The sequence below is a fragment of the Gymnodraco acuticeps genome, unplaced genomic scaffold (genome assembly GCF_902827175.1).
Source record: "Gymnodraco acuticeps unplaced genomic scaffold, fGymAcu1.1, whole genome shotgun sequence".
NCBI classification, from domain to species: Eukaryota; Metazoa; Chordata; class Actinopteri; order Perciformes; family Bathydraconidae; genus Gymnodraco; species Gymnodraco acuticeps.
The window spans coordinates 1,992,029-2,015,637 of NW_022989979.1; the positions used below are offsets into that span (position 1 = coordinate 1,992,029).

The 23,609-nt window shown below is 40.6% G+C and overlaps 1 protein-coding gene across 3 annotated transcripts; it reads left to right on the top strand.

Annotated features, from left to right (window-relative positions):
* The first annotated feature begins 407 nt into the window (after nt 1-407).
* Nucleotides 408-22,320, top strand: mettl14 (methyltransferase like 14). Of its 3 annotated transcripts, none has more exons than XM_034211721.1 (11): nt 408-837; nt 1,338-1,426; nt 1,837-1,924; nt 12,428-12,505; nt 15,995-16,082; nt 16,892-16,982; nt 17,145-17,286; nt 19,290-19,382; nt 20,871-20,987; nt 21,349-21,553; nt 21,603-21,923. In XM_034211721.1, the coding sequence occupies exons 1-11, from the start codon at nt 772-774 to the stop codon at nt 21,686-21,688; spliced, it is 1,143 nt and encodes a 380-aa protein (XP_034067612.1). In that variant the 5' UTR covers nt 408-771; the 3' UTR covers nt 21,689-21,923. The 3 variants fall into 3 exon arrangements, with proteins under 3 accessions (XP_034067612.1, XP_034067610.1, XP_034067611.1); XM_034211719.1 differs by having other exon boundaries at nt 414-837; nt 21,349-21,559; nt 21,652-22,320; XM_034211720.1 differs by lacking the exon at nt 12,428-12,505 and having other exon boundaries at nt 414-837; nt 21,349-21,559; nt 21,652-22,320.
* Nucleotides 22,321-23,609: the final 1,289 nt, after the last annotated feature.

Here is a 23,609-nt window from a genome sequence, read left to right on the forward strand (position 1 = left end):
CACATCATAAGTTTAAGCAATTCCCACACCATATTTAACCTATAGGTCTAGTATCCATATTTTACTTAAGCCTGGCAAGTAAAAAGCATTTACAATTAACAATTTGTTAAGGATCTTCTTGTTGTGGCTACATTAGTGAAGCACACTATCTGAGAGATGCTGCAGTTTGGCGCAGAGGCAGAGCGGTATTGGATTGCATGATTTTGCTTGAAGTGCTCTCTCCCTGAGTAGTGATGACAGGATGGAATTGACTAAATAGCGCCTCCAGCGTCTACAGTATAGTATCCTCTGATTGGAGGAGGCATCAGTAAACGTCAAACAGAAGCGTCCTACCGGGTGACATCATCACGCAGCATCCATTCGATCACAAAAGTGTTCACTCCTAATGTTAACCGGCGTACGCCGTAAGTGGGTTGACGGAGTCGGCACTGGATAAATAGCGTTTGTCGGTTAACCAAATTGACACAATGAAAGTGGACTGCCAGCACCGTATACAAAATAAACGCCTCAGTATACAACGCAAGGCAACAGCCACTCCCAGATGTCTGTAATGCCTTATTGTAGCTGCTTGCTCCATCTACAGTACACCAAGGCAGTGACAAACCGGAGCGTCCCGGGGCCGTAACGAGTGCACCCATTGTTATTTTTTAGCGGCTATTACACATTGGCCGATTGTTGGCTACCATAATAGCTTGCTAATCAACTTTAACTGTGTGTATCAACGAGCAAATGTGGTTGATAGTTGATTAGAAACTATACAAAGTGAAGAAAATGAACAGTCGACTGCAAGAGATTCGCGAGAAACAAAAACGTAGACGCGAGCTTTTAGCTCAACAGGCAAGTGGAGCTTCTTGGTGATGTTAGCATGTAATGTTAGCTAATAGTTCACAAGTAATCTAACTGAAGCTATAATGGTATCTGTTGACCATCTATGGAGCTGCTAGATCACAACATGTTGTTTAAATTACGCATTTTTGAAAACGTGGTGGACAAGGAAAGAGCCATGTGGCACCAATACATGCATAAGGGAAGATAACATAGCTGAGTTATCTCCGCATTTACATTGTTCTCCATCGAGTGGACTCCAGGCATAAATAACATCCCTGAAACATTGAATGTTAATTAATTGTATCTATATGTTAAGCTATTGTTGCAGATATAGTAGTCAGACTATAATGAAAATGGTGTTAGATAAAATACAACTTTACTTTAAATAAGTTGTTGAAGCTGCTGCTACACAAAAGCAGTAACATGCTGAGAGACAACTCTGAGCTAAACAATGCATTTTATAATAAAGGACATAAATAAATGACTTTCTCCTTTTTCTCTAACCCCAGTTGGGAGCTGAAAGTGCAGACAGCATCGGAGCTGTCCTAAACAGCAAAGATGAACTAAAAGAAATCGAGGAGACAAGAGAGACATGCAGGTAAGCTATGATCAAAAACGGGTTGAACAAAATCCTGGCGAACAGGTTAGTAACAATATAAATAATAAATTAGGGGTGCAGTTGTAAGCATAAGAGTTAGTTAATTTAATTTACAAATGGATTTTAATGGCATGAATAACACAAAACACGATACAGAGTAGCTGCCTATCCAAACCTTTTTAAGGTTTTTGTTTGATCTGATCCTTGCATTTATGCACACATTGATCATATTGTATTCACTCACTCCTCTACACACAACAGCCCACCTCATTTTCTTTAAAGTATTGTTATATGTTTGTCCCGCTTGCTTAGACGTTTTGCTTTGTTATTGTCAGCGCTAAAATGTGGGTTTTGTGCATTAATGTGGCAAAGTATCTTGGAATGTATCTCATATTTGTTGTGTCTTGCAGGGCTTCATTTGACAGTTTAGCCGTACCTTCCAAAAGGAAGGCCCTGACGGAGGGAGAGGACACAGAGGAAGATGTTGAAGAACCAAAGGTGAGCATTAGGAATCTACATGGGTTAAAGAAGCATCCACCCTATCATATGATTATAAACCTGATTTAATATTGCACTTTTCTAAACAAATGTGCCAGCAATTTACAGTATGAAAACACACTTAGCTTTAACATAACACCAAGTTTCCTAAATATAGTGATGCTAATTAGTCGCTTTTCGGCGCCTCCCGCTTTTTTAATGCTGATTTGGGTGACTTCTGTAATTCGTGGAGAACCGAAGAGTGTGGGGGGGGGGGGGGGGTGTCCAACTCACGGACTGATGGACAACTTCTCACTTCAAAACATAGACTTTACTTGGGGGCGACCGCCCACGTATAGCCTATTAACGGCCGCCAAAGTATATTTTTGTATCCATCAGCGAGCACGACTAGTGGACAATGATCCCTCGCACTACGCCTCCTCTACCTGTGCACTCTCCTATCGCTTGAAGGGTCTGCTAACAAGCGACCAACAGAAGACAGTTAATTGAAGCATTATACAGTTCTGTTTTATATGAGTGTTAAGAGATGTATCCATAAATCTCTTAATGTTGCCCTCAAAGCGCACCAGATTGATGCATTTAACTTCAATTTAAAGAAAAAAAAAAAATCTTCCTGGGGGAGCATGCCCCTGGACCCCCCAAGAGGAGGTGAGGTCCCCCCACAAATAAACAGGTTCATATGGATAGGATACTAGATAAGTTTGCACATTCATTATATATAATGATAATATATATGGTTAATTGCGGAGGACCCCGTTTTGTGTCCCCCCCCACTTCTTAAACCAAAGTTACACCCTTGATAATATCTACCTGTAAAAACCCTTGATTTCTAACTTAACATCTCTGTCTCCTATTGATTTGAGTATATTATAAAGAATAGCCAGTTAATTGAAGCATTATAGTGCAGGCCTTTGTCAGATGGTATATTACGCTGTTTTTTTTCTGCTTCGAATAGTTCTCTCTTTTTTCACCATAGGTGTGTTTGCACCACTGTAAATAAAACATGAGAAGGAGACAACAAAACCAGATAAAAAGTTGTTTTTTTTGCCGCCACCCACAACTGTGATCTCTCAAGATGCTGCAAACATTTTTCTGTTGTTTCCATGAGTTTTAAAATGTAGGATCTATCACATTTAAAACTTGAGGTTATTGTAAAACATTATTGTGAACAGTTTCACCCATTATATATGTATATATATATATATATATATGTATATGTATATGTATATGTATATATATATATATATGTATATATGTATATATATATATATGTATATATATATATATATATATATGTATATGTGTATATATATATATATATATATATATATATATATATAAGGGTGTCAAACGATTAACATTTTTAATCAGATTAATCACAGCTTAAAAATGAATTAATCATGATTAATCACTAGGGATGCTCCGATCGATCGGTCACCGATCGATATCGGCCGATACTCACTCTCTACCGATCGATCGGTGCTCTCTAAACATGCCGATCGCGAGAGCCGACACTTTTCTCTGTGTGCGGCAAAACAAGCTCGCCAAAATGGCTTCACCGGTCTGGCATTATTTTATGGTGTCCGAAAAAGACAGTAAAATAGCGGTATGCAACGTGTGTGTGAAGCAGAAATCCTGCAGCTCCGCCCGCCGGACAGGTAAGCGCAGCGAAACACACACACAGGGAGAACCAGACCGCAGTTCATTTCCTCATATTCCAAACGAGAAATTACGGTAGCAAATCACCCGGTTCTTTACGACCAGAACTATTAACGGGATACAAACCGGAGGAACCAGATATGGAGGGAGGTGGCAGAGACAGTGGGTGAAACTGGTAAGTTTTCGCCTGTTTGGGGAGTTTACATATATATATATTGCTCGCATAAAATCCCCGGGGTTTTTTGCTTTGTATGTCGGGGGCGGAAGATTCATGTGATTGGTTGTTGGTCGCGTTGCTCGCAAAAAATCCCCAAGCTTTCAGACACGCCCATCTCCAAGATTTTCAAGATTTTTGAAAAGCTGCTGTGTGGACGTACCGTAAGAGTTAGACCTAACACACTTAGCTATTTTATCTACCTCTGGAACAAGCTAAACTAGTTATTATAAATATATTTATTCTTCATTGTCAGGTCACTCATTACTGGATCAGTGAGCTGCATGAGATACTGACAGGCTGTCAGGAGAGGGAGAGAGGAAAAGAGAGCGCTTCCGCTAATTTCTCCCGTGTTATTATCCAAAGTGAATGTAAACTTGAATAATGTACATCATTTGAATGTAATAATTAAGTTGATTGTTGTTTGTGGAAGCTCCAGTGAATGAGCCCCATTAACTGAGTTATAAACATCACTTTAAATGGAAGATTTAAAGTGATGTTTAAATCTTCCATTTAGGCCCCGCCCACTCGATCGGATCGGCGATCGGTATCGGCCGATACTGATTCCGGTGATCGGCGATCGGCCCCGAAATTGGCGATCGGAGCATCCCTATTAATCACCATTCGAACTATGTCCAAAATATGTCATTTATTTATGTATATTGTTGTGGGAATGGAAAGATAAATGAAAGAAGGTGGATATATCCATTTAACATGTTTATTGTAACATTTTTCTGTGTCAAAATGAAAGAGAGCACCTATCAATCATCAAACCGTGGGGTCTTAATTCATTACGTGTTGATTTCTATCAACGGGGGAGTACTTCAGGAAAGTCGACGGGGGGGGGGGCTAGTGGAGTACTTCATGACCACAGAGTGTGAACGTTGTGATCAGCTGTTTTAGCGCAGTTCTCCAGTGAAGGGGGGGAGTCTCCCTCCGCAGCCGGTTGGCGTAGTTTTGACACAATTCTGTTGTACAGACCGACGTTAACAGCAGCCCTGTCTGTGCACACGGAGACCGACTCTGTCGTCCGGTGATCTAACCGCCTTCTGGAAAAGCTTCACAAGTACGTCGGTACGCAAATGCGCTTTGTGACACAAGTGACGGTACGCATTTCAGATTACGCACATAACCTGCGTACCAGTTATGTGCACCTACTACAGCAAAAGTATTCTCCGTCGGGACTTCCTGCAACAACACCACGCCGTTATCTTGATTCTGATTGGCCAGAAGACATTATCAAAGATGTTCTATTGAGAAGACGATCACTACGTGACAAAAGTTTTTAAAACCGTTTCTGGTCTTCGGTATTTCCAGACAAGTGGCTACTGAAATCAATCTTACTAACTGTGGAGGCCTACTCCCACCTGTCGAGTGCGGCTGTACTGAGGTGTTTTTTCCTCCGGAGACGGAGCGAAGAGACGGAGCGACTCCACCTGTTGCTGCATGCGATCTGCGATTTACGGAGGCCTGCTCGTCGCGAAGAGACGGAGCGGCTCCACCTGTTTGCTGCCTGCGATCTGCGATCTACGGAGGCCTGCTCCCACCTGTATAATACGGCTGTACTGGAGAGGTTTTTACCCCGGAGTCGTCGCGGAGAGACGGAGTGGATCCACGCTTCGGGCTTGGCCTGCTTCCACCGGGCGTGTGCTGCTGTGCGGACGAGGATTTTACCACCGCTGGGGCCTGCTTTCCACCTGTCCTGATTCTGCTGTTGCAGAGGCCTGCTTTCACCCCGGGGATACCACGGAGGGACCGGAGCACTTCCACGCTGCTGTTTTCGCCTGTCCTTTGCTGCTGTGCTGATTTTGCTCCAGGAACATCGCGGATACTGTGTGCTGGTCTGGGAAAATGGCCCATATCGGGATTCTGCTGTGCCTGTTAACTGTTTTGGACTATGAGAAGATCTCTATTCATTCTGAGAAGACTACTGGATTCAGGTCTGTTCTGCTACCCGCAGTGGGCATCCCCTGCAAAGGTTCGGATGTGTTGCTCAAACAATTACCGGTTGCCTTGTCACAGTCAATCTGCTCGACAAAATATGTTTGTCTTTTTTATTTTCCTGCGATGATGGTTCTTAAGGACTGCTTCTTAAGCTCTAATCACACTCTCGCAGACTTTTCCGGTGTTTCTAAATTAGATGACAATGTATTTGTGTCGTTTAAGAGGAAAAGATGCCTGTTTTTTGTTGTTGTTATTACTGTCAGGAAATGTACAACCTAACCCTGGTCCGCCCAGTAGTAGTAGTCAGATCGCTACTCCTGCTGATTTTAAAGCTAGGTCTGGGTTGGGTTTCATCCACTTGAATGTGCGCAGTCTGTTAGGTAAACTAGATTTTGTCCGTATCTGGGCAAAATCGACTGACGCTGACGTCATTGTCTTATCAGAAACATGGCTAAATAAATCTATTTTGGCCTCTGACATTGCCTTAAATGGTTTTAATGTGTATCGTACAGACCGGCCTAATAAAGGTGGTGGCGTTGCCATTTATGTTAAGAATAAGTTCAGTGTAACCACATTAGTTTCCAAATCGATCAGTAAGCAATTTGAATTTTTAGCCATAAATATAGAAGTGGCAAAGGGTCAACAGGTCATGGTAGTGAGTTGTTACAGACCCCCCTCAGCTGTCAAAGACTCCTTGTCTTCACTAGCAAATCTTTTATCACAACTAGACTACAAGGAAATAGTGCTACTTGGAGATTTTAACTGGGATTGGTTAACTGCAGTGTCAGAGGATTTTAAAAACCTTTGTATCTCTTTGAATGTTACTCAGATTGTTGACAGTCCTACTCGCCCAAATATTAAGTCCCCTAATAAATCCTCCCTAATTGATCTCATTTTAACTAATGTTCCCCATAAATATTCATCTGTGGGAGTATTTGCAAATGATCTGAGCGATCACTGTGTTGTAGCCACAATTAGGGACACTAAGGTCCAAAAGGTTAAACCTCGCATTATCATTAAGAGAGACAAAAAGCATTTTGTTGAGCAGGGTTTTGTGCATGATCTGTTTGATTTTGATTGGGTTAAAATCGATCTGTGTGCTGATGTGGAAACCGCATGGTCTTATTTTATCTTGGTTTTATGGAGATCATTGATAGACATGCACCCCTGCGTACATTTAGAGTAAAGGGACGAGACAATCCTTGGTTTTCTGCTGAGCTGTCTAGTCTCCTTCATGAGAGAAACAAGGCCTGGGCAAAGGCTAGGCAATCAGGCTCAGAGGTAGAGTGGCTGCGTTTTAGGCAGCTAAGGAATAGCTTCACTTCAAATGTCAAAAGTGCAAAGTCGAAGTACTATTTGTCAGTTACCACAGAAAACCTAAATAATCCTAGGACATTTTGGAAAGCAATAAAATCGATATCCACCGGTGAGATCCGTAATGAGCTATCTCCGTGCCTTACCACAGCATCTGGCACTATATCGGACCGGGCCACCATGTTAAATTGCTTTAATGAGCATTTTGTGTCCTGCGGTTCTATGTTTGATTCTGTGACTAACTCTGCTTCTGTGAACACCCCAATCCGTGACTCTGAACAATGTGGTCTGGAAAACTTTCAGTTTTACTCCTTTTACTGTCAATGTTGTTCATGAAGCCTTATCTAAGCTAGATCCTAAGAAACCGGCTGGCCCGGACAACGTAGAACCTTTCTTTTTAAAGATAGCTGCAGATTTTATTGCTCTTCCTCTTACTACTCTTTTTAACCTCTCCCTCAGCACAAATGCAATTCCAAAAGTATGGAAGTCAGCTTATGTCTTGCCTTTACTAAAAGGAGGGGAGGCAACTATTTTAAATAACTATAGGCCAATCTCTAAATTGTCAGTTCTGGCGAAGGTGCTCGAACGCCTAGTGAGTGAACAGGTAAAGGAGTTTTTATGTAAAAATGATATCCTGTCTAAATATCAGTCAGGCTTCAGAAAACAACATAGCACCATCACTGCCACAATGAAAGTGGTGAATGACATTACGAGTATTTTAGACAATAAGCAGAGTTGTGCAGCTCTATTTATTGACCTTTCCAAAGCGTTTGATACCGTCGATCATCGCATCTTAAAGCAGAGGCTACTCAGTATCGGCATATCCAGCCATGCAGTGGGTTGGTTTGTGAACTACCTCTCTGAAAGGTCCCAATGTGTTCACTTTGATGGGCTGTCTTCTGAGTGGTTAAACATTGCTAATGGTGTTCCTCAAGGTTCTGTTTTAGGTCCACTTTTATTCTCCATATATATCAACAGTTTAGGTGAAAATGTGGATGAAGCTGCTTTACATTTTTATGCTGATGATACCGTGATGTATTGTGCAGGTCCCTCCATTAAGGAGGCTGGTGTTAAATTACAGGCTGTTTTTAACATTATTCAGACTCAGCTTGCTGAACTTAAGCTTATTTTAAATGTTGATAAAACCAAGTTAATGCTATTTTCAAAAGCTAAAAAGACACCAGAGCCTGTTTTGGATATTGTTACTATGCAAGGACAAGTACTTGAAGTGGTTACCATTTATAAATACCTAGGTATCTGGCTTGATGATTGTCTTACTTTTAAACTTCATGTCAATAACCTGCTTAAAAAGCTGAGGGTTAGACTAGGTTTCTTTTTCAGAAACAAGTCCTGTTTCTCTTTTGAAGCCAGGAAAAGGCTAGTCACTGTGACCTTTTTACCTGTGCTGGACTATGGTGATTTGATCTATATGAATGCACCTGCCCATTGCCTGGAAAAGTTAGATGCCGCCTATCACAGTGCTCTGAGATTTGTTACTAACTATAAAGCACTTACTCATCACTGTACCCTGTATGCCAAGGCAGGTCTGCCTTCACTAACTGTACGGAGGCTCAGTCATTGGTACATGTTCATTTACAAAGCCATGTTGGGTAAACTCCCATTTTATATCTGCTCTCTGATCTCTCGACGAATTGAAAGTACATATTGCCTGAGATCTCATGATGTTGTTTTATTAAATGTGCCAAGTGCTAGGATTGTCTTAGGGAAGAAAGCTTTTAGTTGTGCAGCTCCACTAAATTGGAACAGTCTGCAAACATGTTTAAAACTGAGCACTTTGCTTCCCCTGCATCATTTTAAAACTCGGCTGGGTGACATGCTGTTTGATACTCATGGTACCTGTCACTGTAAATAGAGTTTGTAAACTGTACCCTGTACATTATGTTGTATGTCATCCTTATTGTTGTTCTGTTGTTTTTATGTTACATGTGTAACTAATGTCCTGCAGGTCACCCTTGAAAAAGAGATCTTTTGATCTCAAGGGGCTTCACCTGGTTAAATAAAGGCTACAAACAAACAAACTGCTGTCTGTGCAATACTCGGCGCAAGTTGGCGGACTTTATTTTGCTTACTTTAACATAATTTTCATGGTGGGGCTAAGCCATTTCTTGGTATGGGTGTAGCCTACCCTAGCCATACCCTGGCGCTGCCACTGGTGGGATGTATGGGGCGGGCCATTCTGCACATGCGTTAAATGCGTTAAATATTTTAATGCAATTAATTCAAAAAATTAATTACCGCCGTTAACGCGATAATTTTGACAGCATTAGTTTATATATATTATATATATATAAACTAATGCTATATATCCTTTATTTAACCAGGTAAAATAACTAATTGAGATCTCTTTTACAAGAGTGACCTGGCCAAGAAGGGCAGCATGAACAAAGTTACAACAGATAAAACACAGACAATACAGACAGACAAAGACAGCAGTAAAACACAAATAAAATGGCACATTAGCCAGTCAAATATGCAACATAAAAGAAACTATTAAAAATCATTAAAAACTGGTAAACTTTAAAACGACTTCAATTTTAGGATATACGAGCAATCACATCTACCAATGGTGTCTTGTTCTCTGTCCTTTAAGATGGACTTGAATTCCCCCATAGTGATCAATTCTGGGAGTTTAAGCTCTTCCTGTACATTATTCTAAGCAGTGGGGGCAGCATATTTAAAAGCTGTTTTACCCAGTTCTGTTCTTACTTTAGGAACCAGCATCTGAATAAAATCTTGGGAGCCCAGGCCATATAGACTTTCTCTTTTACACATAAATGTGCAAATGTAAGAAGGAACAAGCCCAAGCAGAGATTTATAAATAAAACCCAACCAGTGGGAAAAGTCTGCGAGCAGACAAAGATGGCCAATTAGCAGCAGCATATAAAGTGCAATGGTGTACCCAATATCCACATCCAGTAATAAAACGTAAAGCACAATGGTACACAGCATTGATACCTTTTGGGTGAAGATGACATGAGGGCAGATTAAGGCCCAATTCCAATCCCCCTACACACTACCCCTCCATTTGCACGTTCGCGCGGAGGGTCCGCCACATTAAGTGCTGTTCCAAACCAACGAGTGTGGAGGGGGAGTGGGTTACCAAGCCCTCAAACAGCAAGTCTGCATCGGTGCAGACTTCACGTGCTGCCCTACCTGACCGGACTCAATGCTGTGTGTGTCTGTCAGGAAACAAGCTGTTAACAAGTAGTTCCTGCAAACATTCACTGATAAATTGCGATGTTAACAACCTCATGATAACCTCATATTTTTTTAACTTAGGATCTGTGACTAAACTGTGTTTAGTCATACCTATGCATTTTATTATAAAGTTGTGTATATTTACAGACTGTTGCAAAAACTAAGAAGTTTATAAACATCAGGTTTAAAACTAAAAGAGCTTTACAAAAAAGTAACACGATTAAAGATGTTTGGAGTTTTATTTTAGTTATTCATTAAAAAATGTGTCCAAGAGATGCTTTTTTGAAACCGTTGTTAGATACAGTTACGGCATTTCCTGTTTCTGCCGGAGAGAGGAGAGTTTGTTCCAAAGCTTGCCGCTGTATTTACACCCTCAACATGACAGGAGGGAGCCTCGTTTAGCTGCAAGTGTCACTCCACCACAGAGTTCACTCCGTCACGGAGTGGGAGTGGGTAGGGTGTGATTTGGAATTGGGCCTAAGAGTTTGAAAATGTCCCCGCTTACTCATACCCAGTGTTGGGACTAACGCGTTACAAAGTTACAAAGTAACGTGTTACTGTAACGCAACTACTTTTTGCGGTAACTAATAGCGTTACTAGTTACCTATTCCCATTAAGTAACGCCGTTATAGTTACTGTGATTTAAATGGGTGCGTTACTGCGTTACATTATGTGATGGAACTGAACCGAATCTCCCTGCGGATGTAGCTTACAGGCGAATACAGCGATGTCCTCTCACAGTACCATGGAAAAGAGAAAGTAACCAGAGAGGAGTGATGATTGGTTAACGCGGGGTAACATTTCAGGGTAAGCCAATCAGAGACAGAGTTGGGCGGGTCTTGCCTTATGGGGAAATTACACACACACACAAACACTTGCTAATGCTAACACACACACACACACACACAGCAACGCTCACCACTAGCACACACACACACACACCACACACACACACACACACACACACACACACACACACACACACACACACACACACACAATGGCAGATGCAAGTATCAGCGAGAGCAGCAGCGCATTTGCAACTTGGAAATATAACCACTATTTTCAATTTGTGGGGATAAAGGACGCAACAAATGTTACGGTAAAATGTAAACTGTGTGCAGGACAGAAAGCATTGTCCACATCGAATAACAGCAATGCCAATCTCCTGAAGCACCTAAGTAATGTGCATGGGGCTATAAAACTAGTCGCCAAAGACCCCACCGTCTCAACCACCGGCAGTGACCCAGATGGAGCAACACCATCTATACAGCCAAAAAACGATCTTTTAAAATCGCACTTTTGTGTTTTATTGTTCCACTATTTCATAATGATAATTGCTACAATGATGGGGAGTTGTCTTTTCTCTTACGGTGCCACAGAACAACACAACAACTTGTATTTTTATTGTTATTATTTTTTAAGTAAAGTAACTTGTTACTAGTTACTTCTATAATTTAGTAACTAATAAAGTAACTTTTTCGAGAGCAGTAACTATAACTATTACTAGTTACTTTTTAAAAGTTACTTTTTTAAAGTAACTTGCCCAACACTGCTCATACGTCATTCACACCAACGCAACTCCGGTTCAAGCTCCGTGCTAGAGCTTTTCAGGTTCAGAACCGGTTCTTCGGTTTAGCTCCGGCTCTTTTCACACTGCCCAGAATCCGACTGGTGCTGCGTCATTGCGTCATCGTTTGCGTCATGACGTAACCGTTTGCGTGCCTGCTTCATAAAGCCAAACCGTGCGGAAACCCCTCACAGCTGACGCCGACAACAACAACAATGGCCGATTGTGCTCCAGCTTCCTCTGTACCTCTTCAGAAGACCAGATTCCCAGCAGGTAGCTGGTCTCTTCAGTGGACCACTGCTGCTTGTTAAGTTTCTCCATCGTTGTGTACAAACTGGATAAAACGCCGGCTTTTTGTTGTTGTTCAGGAGTTGATGTGAGGACAGCGCGAGGACAGAGAAAGAGAACGAACACAAGGAACAAAAACAAAACTGCGGTCCGCGGGGACACGGACAATTTGCGAATGAGTTCTGCCTTGAGATTTACTTGTCCGATATTGTAAATAACACGTTCCGGACGATCGGACGTGTGCTTTTTCGCACACTGACCAAAGTATGAACCTCATTGTGTTTTTGTGTGTTAGGATGAGCCGGAGGTGCAGCAGCCGGATGAAAACAACCCGTATGAAGAAGTGTACAAGGACTCTAGTACTTTCCTCAAGGTTTGAAAACCTGCTCTCTTTCTTTTTACAGACACACTGGCTGCGTTCCAAGTCGCATACTTTTAATTATTACTTTTATTATGCATTGCACCTGCACCTGCCCTTACATACTGTTGCGTGCAGGACCTACTACTTTACTGGAACACCATAAATGTCACAGGCGCAGTGGCGACTGGTCATTAGGGGCAGGTGGGGCACAGCCCCACCTAGTGTCAGCAGAAAGTATTAAAAGTAATGATTACAAAAAAATGCAAAAAATAAATTAAACAATATATTTTAAGATCATGTTTAATCATCTGATTCGTCTGTACATTGCTGTTTTAGTCTGTGTTCTTCTAATTAGTGTCTACAGTGTGTGCCTATTGAGCTGTTTTGAGCCATGTGGGACAAAACCCGATCCTGCCCCTCCCTCTCCCTGTTTAAGTCAATGGTGACTGTAAAAACTACACTGCGCATGCTCAGAGTATTATCCTATTTAATGTGTGTGGCAAAAAAATAATGACCATAGGGGCATATAGCTGCCATCCCCACCATACGTCATCTCACATCATTCAGAGCTGATTGGCTGTAAGTACGTGTGCCGCGAAAAGTGTGGTGTGTGAAGAGCAGGTGAAGAGGAGGAGAGAGATACGTCCTAAAACCCAGAAATAAACTGCGCATGGATCTTACTAAGAGAGAACAATTCAATATTTAAATGATACAATTACATGTGTTGGGTATCCTTTTGTTGAACTGTCTGTTTAAAATTAATTGAAGCATCAGACTAAAGAGGCTTTTGAAAATAATATTATATTTTGATTTAGGTCAAAATATAATATTTGTAAACCTGAAGAGTCAGTGCCTCACCAGCCATGAACCTCACTGCAGAAGCTTATATATAGACATCTAAGTTTTTTGTGCCCCACCACTTTTGTACATATAAAAACGCCACTGCACAGGCGAACTAGATTTAGCTGCTATTTATGTCAACCAGCTGATAATGCTATTAGCTTCTGAATAATTTGCTGCGCTTTTGCGATTTAATGCGGGTATATGATGTGTTTTACAATTTTTTAGTTGGGAGAAAATGTCTCTTATACTGTAGGTCTAGTAATCTGTATTTTTATAATTGAAGATAGTTTTCTGTTCTTTTATCATGTTTAACTGCAATTACACTGTTTTTTGCGCAAAGAAAAAAACAATGACCGTTGAACCACTCAGCCATATATACAGTATATATTAAAATATACAACCTTTTTAATGGGTTTATGTAATTCTCACTTTCAACACCATAATAATGATAATAATTAACATTAAAATAAAACATGGCCACATTTAAAAGGAATATGATGAGATGTGCAATGTAGGCGTACATGTCAACAACGTTTTCAACGTAGCATTTATTTGTATGTCCACCATCAACCACAGCGAATACTTTCAACAAAATCTGTTATTTCAACTCTCTGAATTTCAGATGGCTAGGTATTGATCATACGTCTGTCACAAATTTACATTAACCTACATCGACAAAATGTTCGGATGAACGGCTTATAAGACTTTAAAAATAGCCAGGGTCAGATAACCATTTTACTACGCTTTTTGATATCTTAGACATTTCTTTTTTTAAATGTATGATCCAAAGCTGGAAGGACATGCTTTATCTCCCATTCGTCTAAGCTTTAGTAAAGTAAATAGCATGTGAGAAGTAGGGTAGCAGCTACCACACACACTTAGCCACAACCTGTAATTACAGGTTAGTTTTTTGTGTATTGATATAAATGAGTTGCAATGTTTTATTTTACAAAGAAGAAACTAGTCATGCACAACCAGTTTTAAGAGGTGATGAAAAACAGTTGTCACAAGGTACACACAAGCATAGCATGTTATTGTACCATGAAAATGCTTTGCGCCGTTGGTGATCAGTCACACTGTGAAAGGTAATAATAAGCTCTAGAAAGCCTGCGTGGTGTCACAAGTTATGACACATCATGTGACATCTGTATTTAGAATGTTTTGTTCCTCATATTGTCTTGGAGTTTCTCAGAATGTATTGCATTGAATTAGAACTTACAGTTTTGATTAAGTCTATACAATCTGATGCATCACATGTGTATTTAAAGCAGGGGTGGGGAACCTTTTTCCTCTCAAGGGCCATTTCGATTTTTACAACATCCTCCGAGGGCCCTACAAGTTATTGACCTCAACCTCTGCTTAAAATAACAAAAATCACAGCCCATTCATTTCGCCTTTCTTTCATGCTGTGCAAAGAAAAAGCAACCTCTTAATCTAGATAATTTACCATGACTCGCGCATGCATTCACGTGCACGGTTGTGGCATGACCACCAAAACAGAAAGATATGGATGGGGGTCCATATCTATCAGAGATATGGTGGGGGTCCTCACCTCCTCTAGGGGGGTCCGGGGGCAAGCTCCCCCGGGAAGATTTTTTTTTAAATGTTGAAGTTAAAAGCATCAATCTGGTGCACTTTGAGAACAACATTAGGAGCTCTATGGATACATCTCTCAACATCCATATGAAACAGAACTGTAAACAGATTTTCTTTTTATTTATCAATCAATCACATTTATTTATAAAGCACATGGAGCGTGGAGCCTTGCAGCCGCGATACCACACTAATTGCGCCGCATAAGCTCATAGGTGCGCCGCATTTGCGGCTCAGTTGAGGCTCCCCCTCCGCGAGGTGAGGCCCCACGCAGTCTGCGTGATCGGCTGTAGGGAGGGTTGGCCCTGGATCAGTATGACAGATTAACTGGGCTTACAACTAAAGACACTAAAGACACAGCCACGCAAAAACTGCTGCATGTGTACGGCTCCTTATGCGTACTGCAATTTTTGAAGTGCCGGAGCGGCATTCCGGTGCTCTCCGTCAGAACTACACCTCTGTCAGATGAGACATATATCACGAGATATACACGTTAGGCTTGTGTTGTGTTCAAGGAACCTGACCTTGGCTAGGAAAAACTTGCTTGTTTAATTATTTTGCGGTCTTGATTTCTATAATCTTTTTTTTTCTTTCGTGTGTTTATAAATTACCTCGAGGGCCGTATCAAATGGTCTCGCGGACCGTATACGGCCCGGAGGCCGGAGGTTCCCCACCCCTGATTTAAAGGCTTGAATACACATCCTGTCATTCATATTTGTGTTGTCTCTCTTTATGCAGATATATTTTTCTTAATTTATCTTATATGCCATTTTCACAAAGTTTTACAACTTACGGCATTCAGGATATTTACATTGCATTCATCCAATCATTCAGGACTTTTTTATGCACCTGACAATGGAATTATGCAACTTTTTGTGCAATGGAATGACACTCGCTGTTAAACCATGTTCATCTGTTCACACCAGATTATGTACAGCTGTATGGTTGTTGTTGTTGTTGTTGTTGTTGTTGTTGGTGTGACGTACAGTATGTCCCTATTGTGTCGTCTCTGTTTATGCAGATATATTTTTCTTAAATGTATTTTTTCCATCTATTTGTTTTCAGGGTACTCAGAGTTTGAACCCACACAATGACTACTGTCAGCACTTTGTGGACACAGGGCACCGGCCCCAAAACTTCATTAGAGATGTTGGTGAGTGTGTGCTTCTGTGTGTTTCTTCATGCTTTTATCTTCAGTAGACTCGACTACTGCAATGGTGTCTTCACAGGTCTCACTAAAAAATCTATTGGAAAGCTGCAGCTGATTCAGAACGCTGCTGCTCGAGTCCTCACTAACACTAAGAAAGTGGATCACATCACTCCTGTTCTGAAGTCTTTACACTGGCTTCCTGTGTGTCAAATAATAGATTTCAAAATACTGCTGCTGGTTTATAAAGCACTGAATGGTTTAGGCCCAAAATACATTTCTGACCTCCTGCTAAATTATGAACCATCCAGATCTCTCAGGTCTTCAGGGACTGGTCAGCTTTCTGTCCCCAGAGTCAGAACTAAACATGGTAAAGCAGCGTTCAGTTATTATGCTCCAAATATCTGGAACAAACTCCCAGAAACCTGCAGGTCCGCTGCAACTCTGACTACTTTTAAATCCAGGCTGAAGACTTTTCTTTTTGTCGCTGCTTTTAATTGAACTATTCATATCTTAAACTGCACTGTAACTTTTATCCATGTACTTTTTCTTTTAATGTTTAATTGAACTATTCATATCTTAGACTGCACTGTAACTTTTATCCATGTATTTTTTCTTTTAATGTTTATTTTATTAGCTTTTCTTTTTAATGACTGATTTTAAATGCCTTTTTCTTAATGTCTTTCATTTTTTGTAAAGCACTTGAATTGCCTTGTGTTGAAAAGTGCTATATAAATAAACTTGCCTTGCCTTGCCTTGCCTTTATGTGCGTACATTTGTGTGGGCGTCTTACCTCGTTTTCCTTTGTGCTTCAGGCCTGGCTGACCGGTTTGAAGAATACCCAAAGCTTCGGGAGCTTATCAGACTGAAGGACGAACTCATCTCAACCACCAACACTCCTCCCATGTACGTTTAATGATGATGTGATTTTAAATATTTACCTTAATGTCAATGTGATAACACCCAGAGAACATATGTTGAATTAAGAAGACCAAGTTGAAGTTGGCCTTAACTATTTGGGAAGGTTTGCTCTTATAACTGAGAGCGTCTTTGTCTGTCTGTGTTTAGGTACCTCCAGGCTGAACCGGAGAACTTTGACCTGCAGGATTTGAAGTGCAAGTTTGATGTGATTCTGGTTGAGCCCCCCCTAGAGGAATACTACAGAGAATCAGGCACCAGCCACACTGAACAGTTCTGGAACTGGGATGATGTAAGTATGCATGTTACTAGTCTGCATTTAGCAGTTAGGGCTAATATGTGAATGTATTTAAAAAACAAAAATAGAGATAAAACAACAAAGAAGGCGATACAAATCTGCATGATTGTATGAGAGTGTATTAATGCATCTATTAAAAAGGAGAACTCAAACAAAAAAAAAGTATGGGGAATGTTGAAGACATTGGCAAACTTATCTGGGCAGTGGAGCTTAAAAAAACGTAAATGTGAACAGTTTTTCCCTTCTAAAGTGATGGTACCACCAAGCTGAGAATCTGCATCACACCACAGCCGCAAGACAAAGGGCACTTCAGCAGTCATAATATATAAAGAGAACAAAGATATCAGATGTACTTTCTGTGGAGGATATCTCACCTTAGCCAGCATTATTTCCAACCATTTCAAAATTAAGCCACACCCATAGGGATGGGTATCGTTAAGGTTTTAACGGTACTACTACTTTTATCGATACCACTTATCGGTCCGGTCTTTAAACGGTACTCTTATCGGTTCTTTTGGAGAAAAAAAGAAGGTAAACTAACTAAACAAATTGTGAACAAAACTAACATTGCTTTTTATTGAAATGAAATACATAATATTTCACATCAAAAGAAACAACAATGTTTTAACAAATCGTATTAAATAATCTGATGACAGAACTGTAAACAGAATAGCTGAAACTTTAACAAACTAAATAACTCTGTTACCTCTAATCATTAACCCATGTTTGTATCATTGAGTTAACTCGGTGTGTTGCTGCTAGCATACATAACACCTGACGTGGAAACGTTACTCGTGGATGGGGCTACAGAGCTACTAGAAAGACAGTCGAACCCGGTGCATTCCTCCGTCTGAATGTGGTGCACTTTTGCTAAATGTTTAGGCAAATTGCTCGTGTTACCGCCCTCACATGCTAAACTCTTATTGCACTTTTGGTAACGAGCATTGTCCACATCGAGACAGGTAAAGTTGAACCACACGTGTGTGTGTGTGTGTGTGTGTGTGTGTGTGTGCTGTGTGTGTGTGTGTTGTGTGTGTGTGTTGTGTGTGTGTGTGTGTGTGTGTGTGTGTGTGTGTGTGTGTGTGTGTGTGTGTGTGTGTGTGTGTGTGTGTGTGTGTGTGTGTGTGTGTGTGTGTGTGTGTGTGTGTGTGTGTGTGTGTGGTGTGTGTGTGTGGCAGCCACGTGTGTGTAAACTGCCCCGCCCCCTTGCAAGCAGGCGGGGGAGAGAGATCGAAAATAGTCATGGACGCTTTTTGCGTATTATAAACGGAGTTGGCGACACTAAAACTGCAATATAATGTTTGTGTAGCAATAATACATATGACATATACTTTTTAGATGTCTCCAGTACCGATAAAAAGACCAATAATGTCGGAGCTTAACGTTACCACGGTCTTTAATAATTCAGCCCCAGGGCCCGTTTAATACTGGGGCTCGGTACCCATCCCTACACACCCATAGCGTTGCATTAGAACGGTTAGAAATACCTTACAAAAACATTGCCTGGCATAGCCCACCTTCCTTGTTGCTGTGTACAAATGCACCCTTCTGTAATATCTCTATTCAAATTTCCATAGCTGGATTTGTGATTTAAGAGCAGAGATCCCAGCTTAGACCAGAGTAAAAATGAAGCACTATAAAGGGAGTGACTGTATAGCCTGTGTGTCTAATCACTGGTTCTGGGTCTCTATTAAAGGGTCTGGTCCAGATAGAACACAGAGATAAATGGGGTAATGGGTCCGTGTGCAAAACTAGACCTGTGCAGGATTTTGTGTGGGATTACAGACAATAAGAGAATGCATATCCTCTCCCAGTAGGGGGCAACATGGATCCACAAGGACCCTGCCAATGAGCAGATTTCAGGGCTAAATGTTCTCATGACAGGACTTCCTCAGGGAAAGGAAGTGTTAAAGTGTTTTGTGATTTATGTATCCACTGGATGGATGATTATGGCATTGTGTTCCCTCACCTCTCTTTCCTCTTCTCTGCTGTTGTAGATCATGAAACTGGAAATTGAGGAGATATCAGATCTTCGTTCCTTTGTCTTTCTCTGGTGTGGCTCTGGTGAAGGCCTGGACATGGGCAGAATGGTAACATGACGGTCATATTTACTTTGCTGTATGGTCATTGTTGGTGTTACACATGTCCCTATTGTGCTTGCCAACAGCACAGCATCACTGCATGGCTTACTTTGTCTGAAATTGATTTTCTTGTAGTTTTTACCTGAGTAGGAATGTTTGACCAGCACCTGTTTTTCCACAACTGTGATTCATATAAAGACTATTGTTATATTTGTATAAATATGAGTTTTCCCCAAACACAAATGCAAAGGGTCATTAAACCAAATATTGAACATTTCAACAAGCCAGGCCAGGAATAAAGAAAAAACCGTTTTGTGCAGATTATTCAGAATCTTCATTATTGCTTAAGTATCATAGAGAAAGGCTGCTTTTCATTAGTAATTCCACTTCCCAACATTCACCCTCATTGTTATTACATCACATACATGATATGGATCCATCTTGGGAATGTGTAGGTGAAAAGAAGTGTTGAGGTGTTGGCTCAGCTTTTTACAGATCATGAGATACCTGTAGGCTCATTTCAATGCGGCAAGGGTGTCGTCTTTGAATAATTGCAATACCCAACGTAACATGCTGCCTCAGTTTGATGATTATCAAGCAGTAGCTATACTTATACAGGTTTTTTGATGTCTTGCAAAACAACCATTTGTCCTTGCATTCACAGATAATGAAGGAAATAAATGAATCACACAACGTCAACAGGAGAATAATAAAATATGAACTGCAGTTATATTTTATCTGGCATTTTTTCAATAGAATATCGACTTATCAATGACATTCTCTTAATAATTATCTAGGAGAGTGAACCTATAACCTACACATGTAATTCTACTCACCTTTAGTATTACAACAACTAATAAGCATGTCAGATAGTGCATTTATTTGATTTGATTTAAATTGTTCTACAATGGTAAGCACCCAAATCTTGCATGCATTACTGCTACCAGTTACCATTTTTGTTCGCTTAACCCTTCAACCCTTCAAAGTATCAATTTCACCAAGTTCAGTTCAGTTTTCAAACAACTGAAAACAACACTTTGTCTGCAGGGATACCACCCAGGGCTAATGCAGAGGGGAGGTCTCCGAGGCATGTTGAAATGGAGCCTAGTTAATGCACTTTTCATCAGTTTGGAAACCAGTTTGTTGTTTGAAACATGTTTTATTAGTGTGCCAGGGATGCATTGTGTCAATAACGCATTGATTATGTCAATAGCCTAAGATACAGTAATTTTCAAAGGTATTGCATGACCCTCAGCATTGTTGTTACACATAGGCCGTTTCTTAATGTCGAGTAAACCTGCTGCAGAGCCACTATTTCAACTATACTACGTCATTGAGTAGCGCCGAATGCTGGGCATTTAACATGCATTTAAACAGTCCTTCGGCGCCACTCGATGACATAGTATACTTGAAATAGTGGCTCTGCAGCAGGTTTACTCGACATTGAGAAACGGCTATAGTTTAACATAATAACTTCCTTTATTCCAACCATTTCAGTGTTTGAGGAAGTGGGGCTTTAGGCGGTGTGAGGACATCTGTTGGATCAAGACCAATAAGAACAACCCAGGCAAAACCAAGGCGCTGGACCCGAAGGCAGTATTCCAGAGGACCAAGGTACAGCAATGTGAAATATATGTTAATGTACATATAACATCATCTAATTGCTTTGGGATCATAAGAAGTCCATGATGAATTCCAAGTTAAACCTGTTTTAATTATATTTTATGATATATTTGTTACTGGAAATTTGTATTTCCTCATGTATATTTTCCACATGTATATATTTTTTTAACCTTTTAATGCTATTTTATTATATCTATCTCTCTCTCTCTCTCTCTCATACTTAATATGTTAGACTACTATTTTTTTTGTACCTTTTCATATGCACTGTCCCTTGCTTCTGTAACACGAACCATTTTCCGTCTATGGGACAAATCATGGATTTCTGATTCTGAAATCAATATCCTCCCTCCAGGAACACTGCCTGATGGGAATCAAAGGAACAGTGCGCAGGAGCACTGACGGTGACTTCATCCATGCGAATGTGGACATTGACTTGATCATCACTGAGGAGCCTGAGATGGGAAATGTTGAGAAGCCTGTGGAGATCTTCCATATCATTGAGCATTTCTGTTTGGGCCGCAGAAGGTTGCACCTGTTTGGACGAGACTCAACCATCAGGCCAGGTGAGATTGAACCACTTTTCTTTCTTTGGTAATATCTGCTTGTATGTTTGCTTTAAGTTTCTTATTGCATTTGTGCTTTTTTCTCTTTTTAGGCTGGCTGACTGTAGGTCCTACTTTGACAAACAGTAACTTTAACCCAGAGACCTACGCCTCACATTTCGTCAATGACAACCTATCTGGCTGCACTGAGGAAATAGAGAGGCTGCGACCTAAATCTCCCCCTTCTAAGATGAAGTCGGACCGTGGGGGCGGAGCAGCTAGAGGGGGACGTGGTGGGCCAAATTCAGGAAGAGGCGGAGACAGGGGCCGTGAAAGAAACCGGCCAAATTTCCGAGGAGACAGGGGAGGGTTCAGGGGTCGGGGAGGGCCACATAGGGGCTTTCCTCCTCGCTAGAGCGAATAATTAACCAGACTTATGGTGGGAATCCCTATGTGCATAGAGTCCTGACCATTTTTTATTGGCCAACACTGACGATGACCACATTGATGATTGATGATCACACTGGTTCCCTCGATATAAAGCAAAGAGGGATTTTTTTCATTGGATTTTGGCAAGATAATCTTCGCAAATCAAGACCACCTTTAAAAACATTAACATTTGTAAAGCAGGCTATTTGAAGTTTGTTATGGTTGGAATGTGACAGCAGAGAAGTTGGCAAATGTAATCAATGTTTTTTTAATCTTTTTGTGTTTATATTTTCTTCATGCAAACACTTAAGATAAAATGTGTGTTGCCTTTATAAACATTCTTTTCAAATGTTGTGTTCGTGTTTATTTTTGTATTGGGTTTTGAATATAATGGATATTTGTCCCCAAGGCGAAGTTAGTCTTGCAGACAGGCGAAACAGAACACCTACAGACATAACACGAAAAAATAATCATGAATACACTAGAAAAAAAACTAGAGTATGCCATCACTCAAACAATCATCGTCAGCCCTCAGTAGAATGGAAAACTAATCATCAGGACATAGTGAGTATTTAACAGATTTTGTGGATTAGTTAATAATCCTTTTAGACCTGGACTTTCAATGTCTAAATCTCTGCTCAGAGGAGGAAGAGGGCACTAAAACATCTCTAGCCTTAGAAATTGCTCTCCTACAGAAGATAAGAGACAGATGAGATAGTTAACAATGATCGTCAAGGTTAAGGATTTACTACAAACAAAGCCCTTTTGGGTTTAAGGGGTGTAATGCAACGTTTTTGTTATCTAACATGATAAACACATATATCCAAATGCTGTGTTAACAGCCTTTTCCTCTGCAGACATGCTGTCATTTATGTTTGCACAACATTAGCTTCAGTGCTTTGGAAGCTGATTGGCTGTAATCATCTGTTCATGCTCTCCCTGCATGACGTTAGCATGTACACTGAAAGTCAAAGGGCGGTTCCTTAGAACAATGCCATGCATCTTCCTTTACATTTGTCTGTACATTGTTGTATTGATTTCAATTGCCGCGTTCACACCTCAGTACTTTCCCCGCTTTAGTTCCGATATAGTTCCGAAATGTCGCGTTCATACCAAAAAGAGCCGGAACTAAAATTAGTTAATTGGAACCTTTTTTACCCACTGCTAGAGAGCAGGGTTGCGGTCGGATAATCCAAAAATCATAGTTTTTCAACTATGGAAACTACAGTTTTCTTCAATACATAATTTCTCCGAAATAAGGTCCCATGGAGGTCCACCGGAAGGGGAGGGACTTCGCCACTCAATTAGTAATTATGCTAATGTACACATCAATCGTTATGTAGGCTACTTTTATATAATGCTGATTTAACAGGATCTAGTGATGGTTTTGTTCAGCATTGCCAGCTTCACTGTTGAGCTTTATGTTGTGCCCAGCATTCTCCTGTGTTCTGAAATCAAAATGTGGATACGCATAAAACAACACTAAAATAAACACTACAATAACTTGTTATTTGACACACACAAGGTTGTTCATTTGTGTGTATAAATATACAACACAGGCTATATACATATATATATATACATATACAAGTATAATTAATACTTCCTATGACGATATCATATGGTATAGCTAATTCATCTG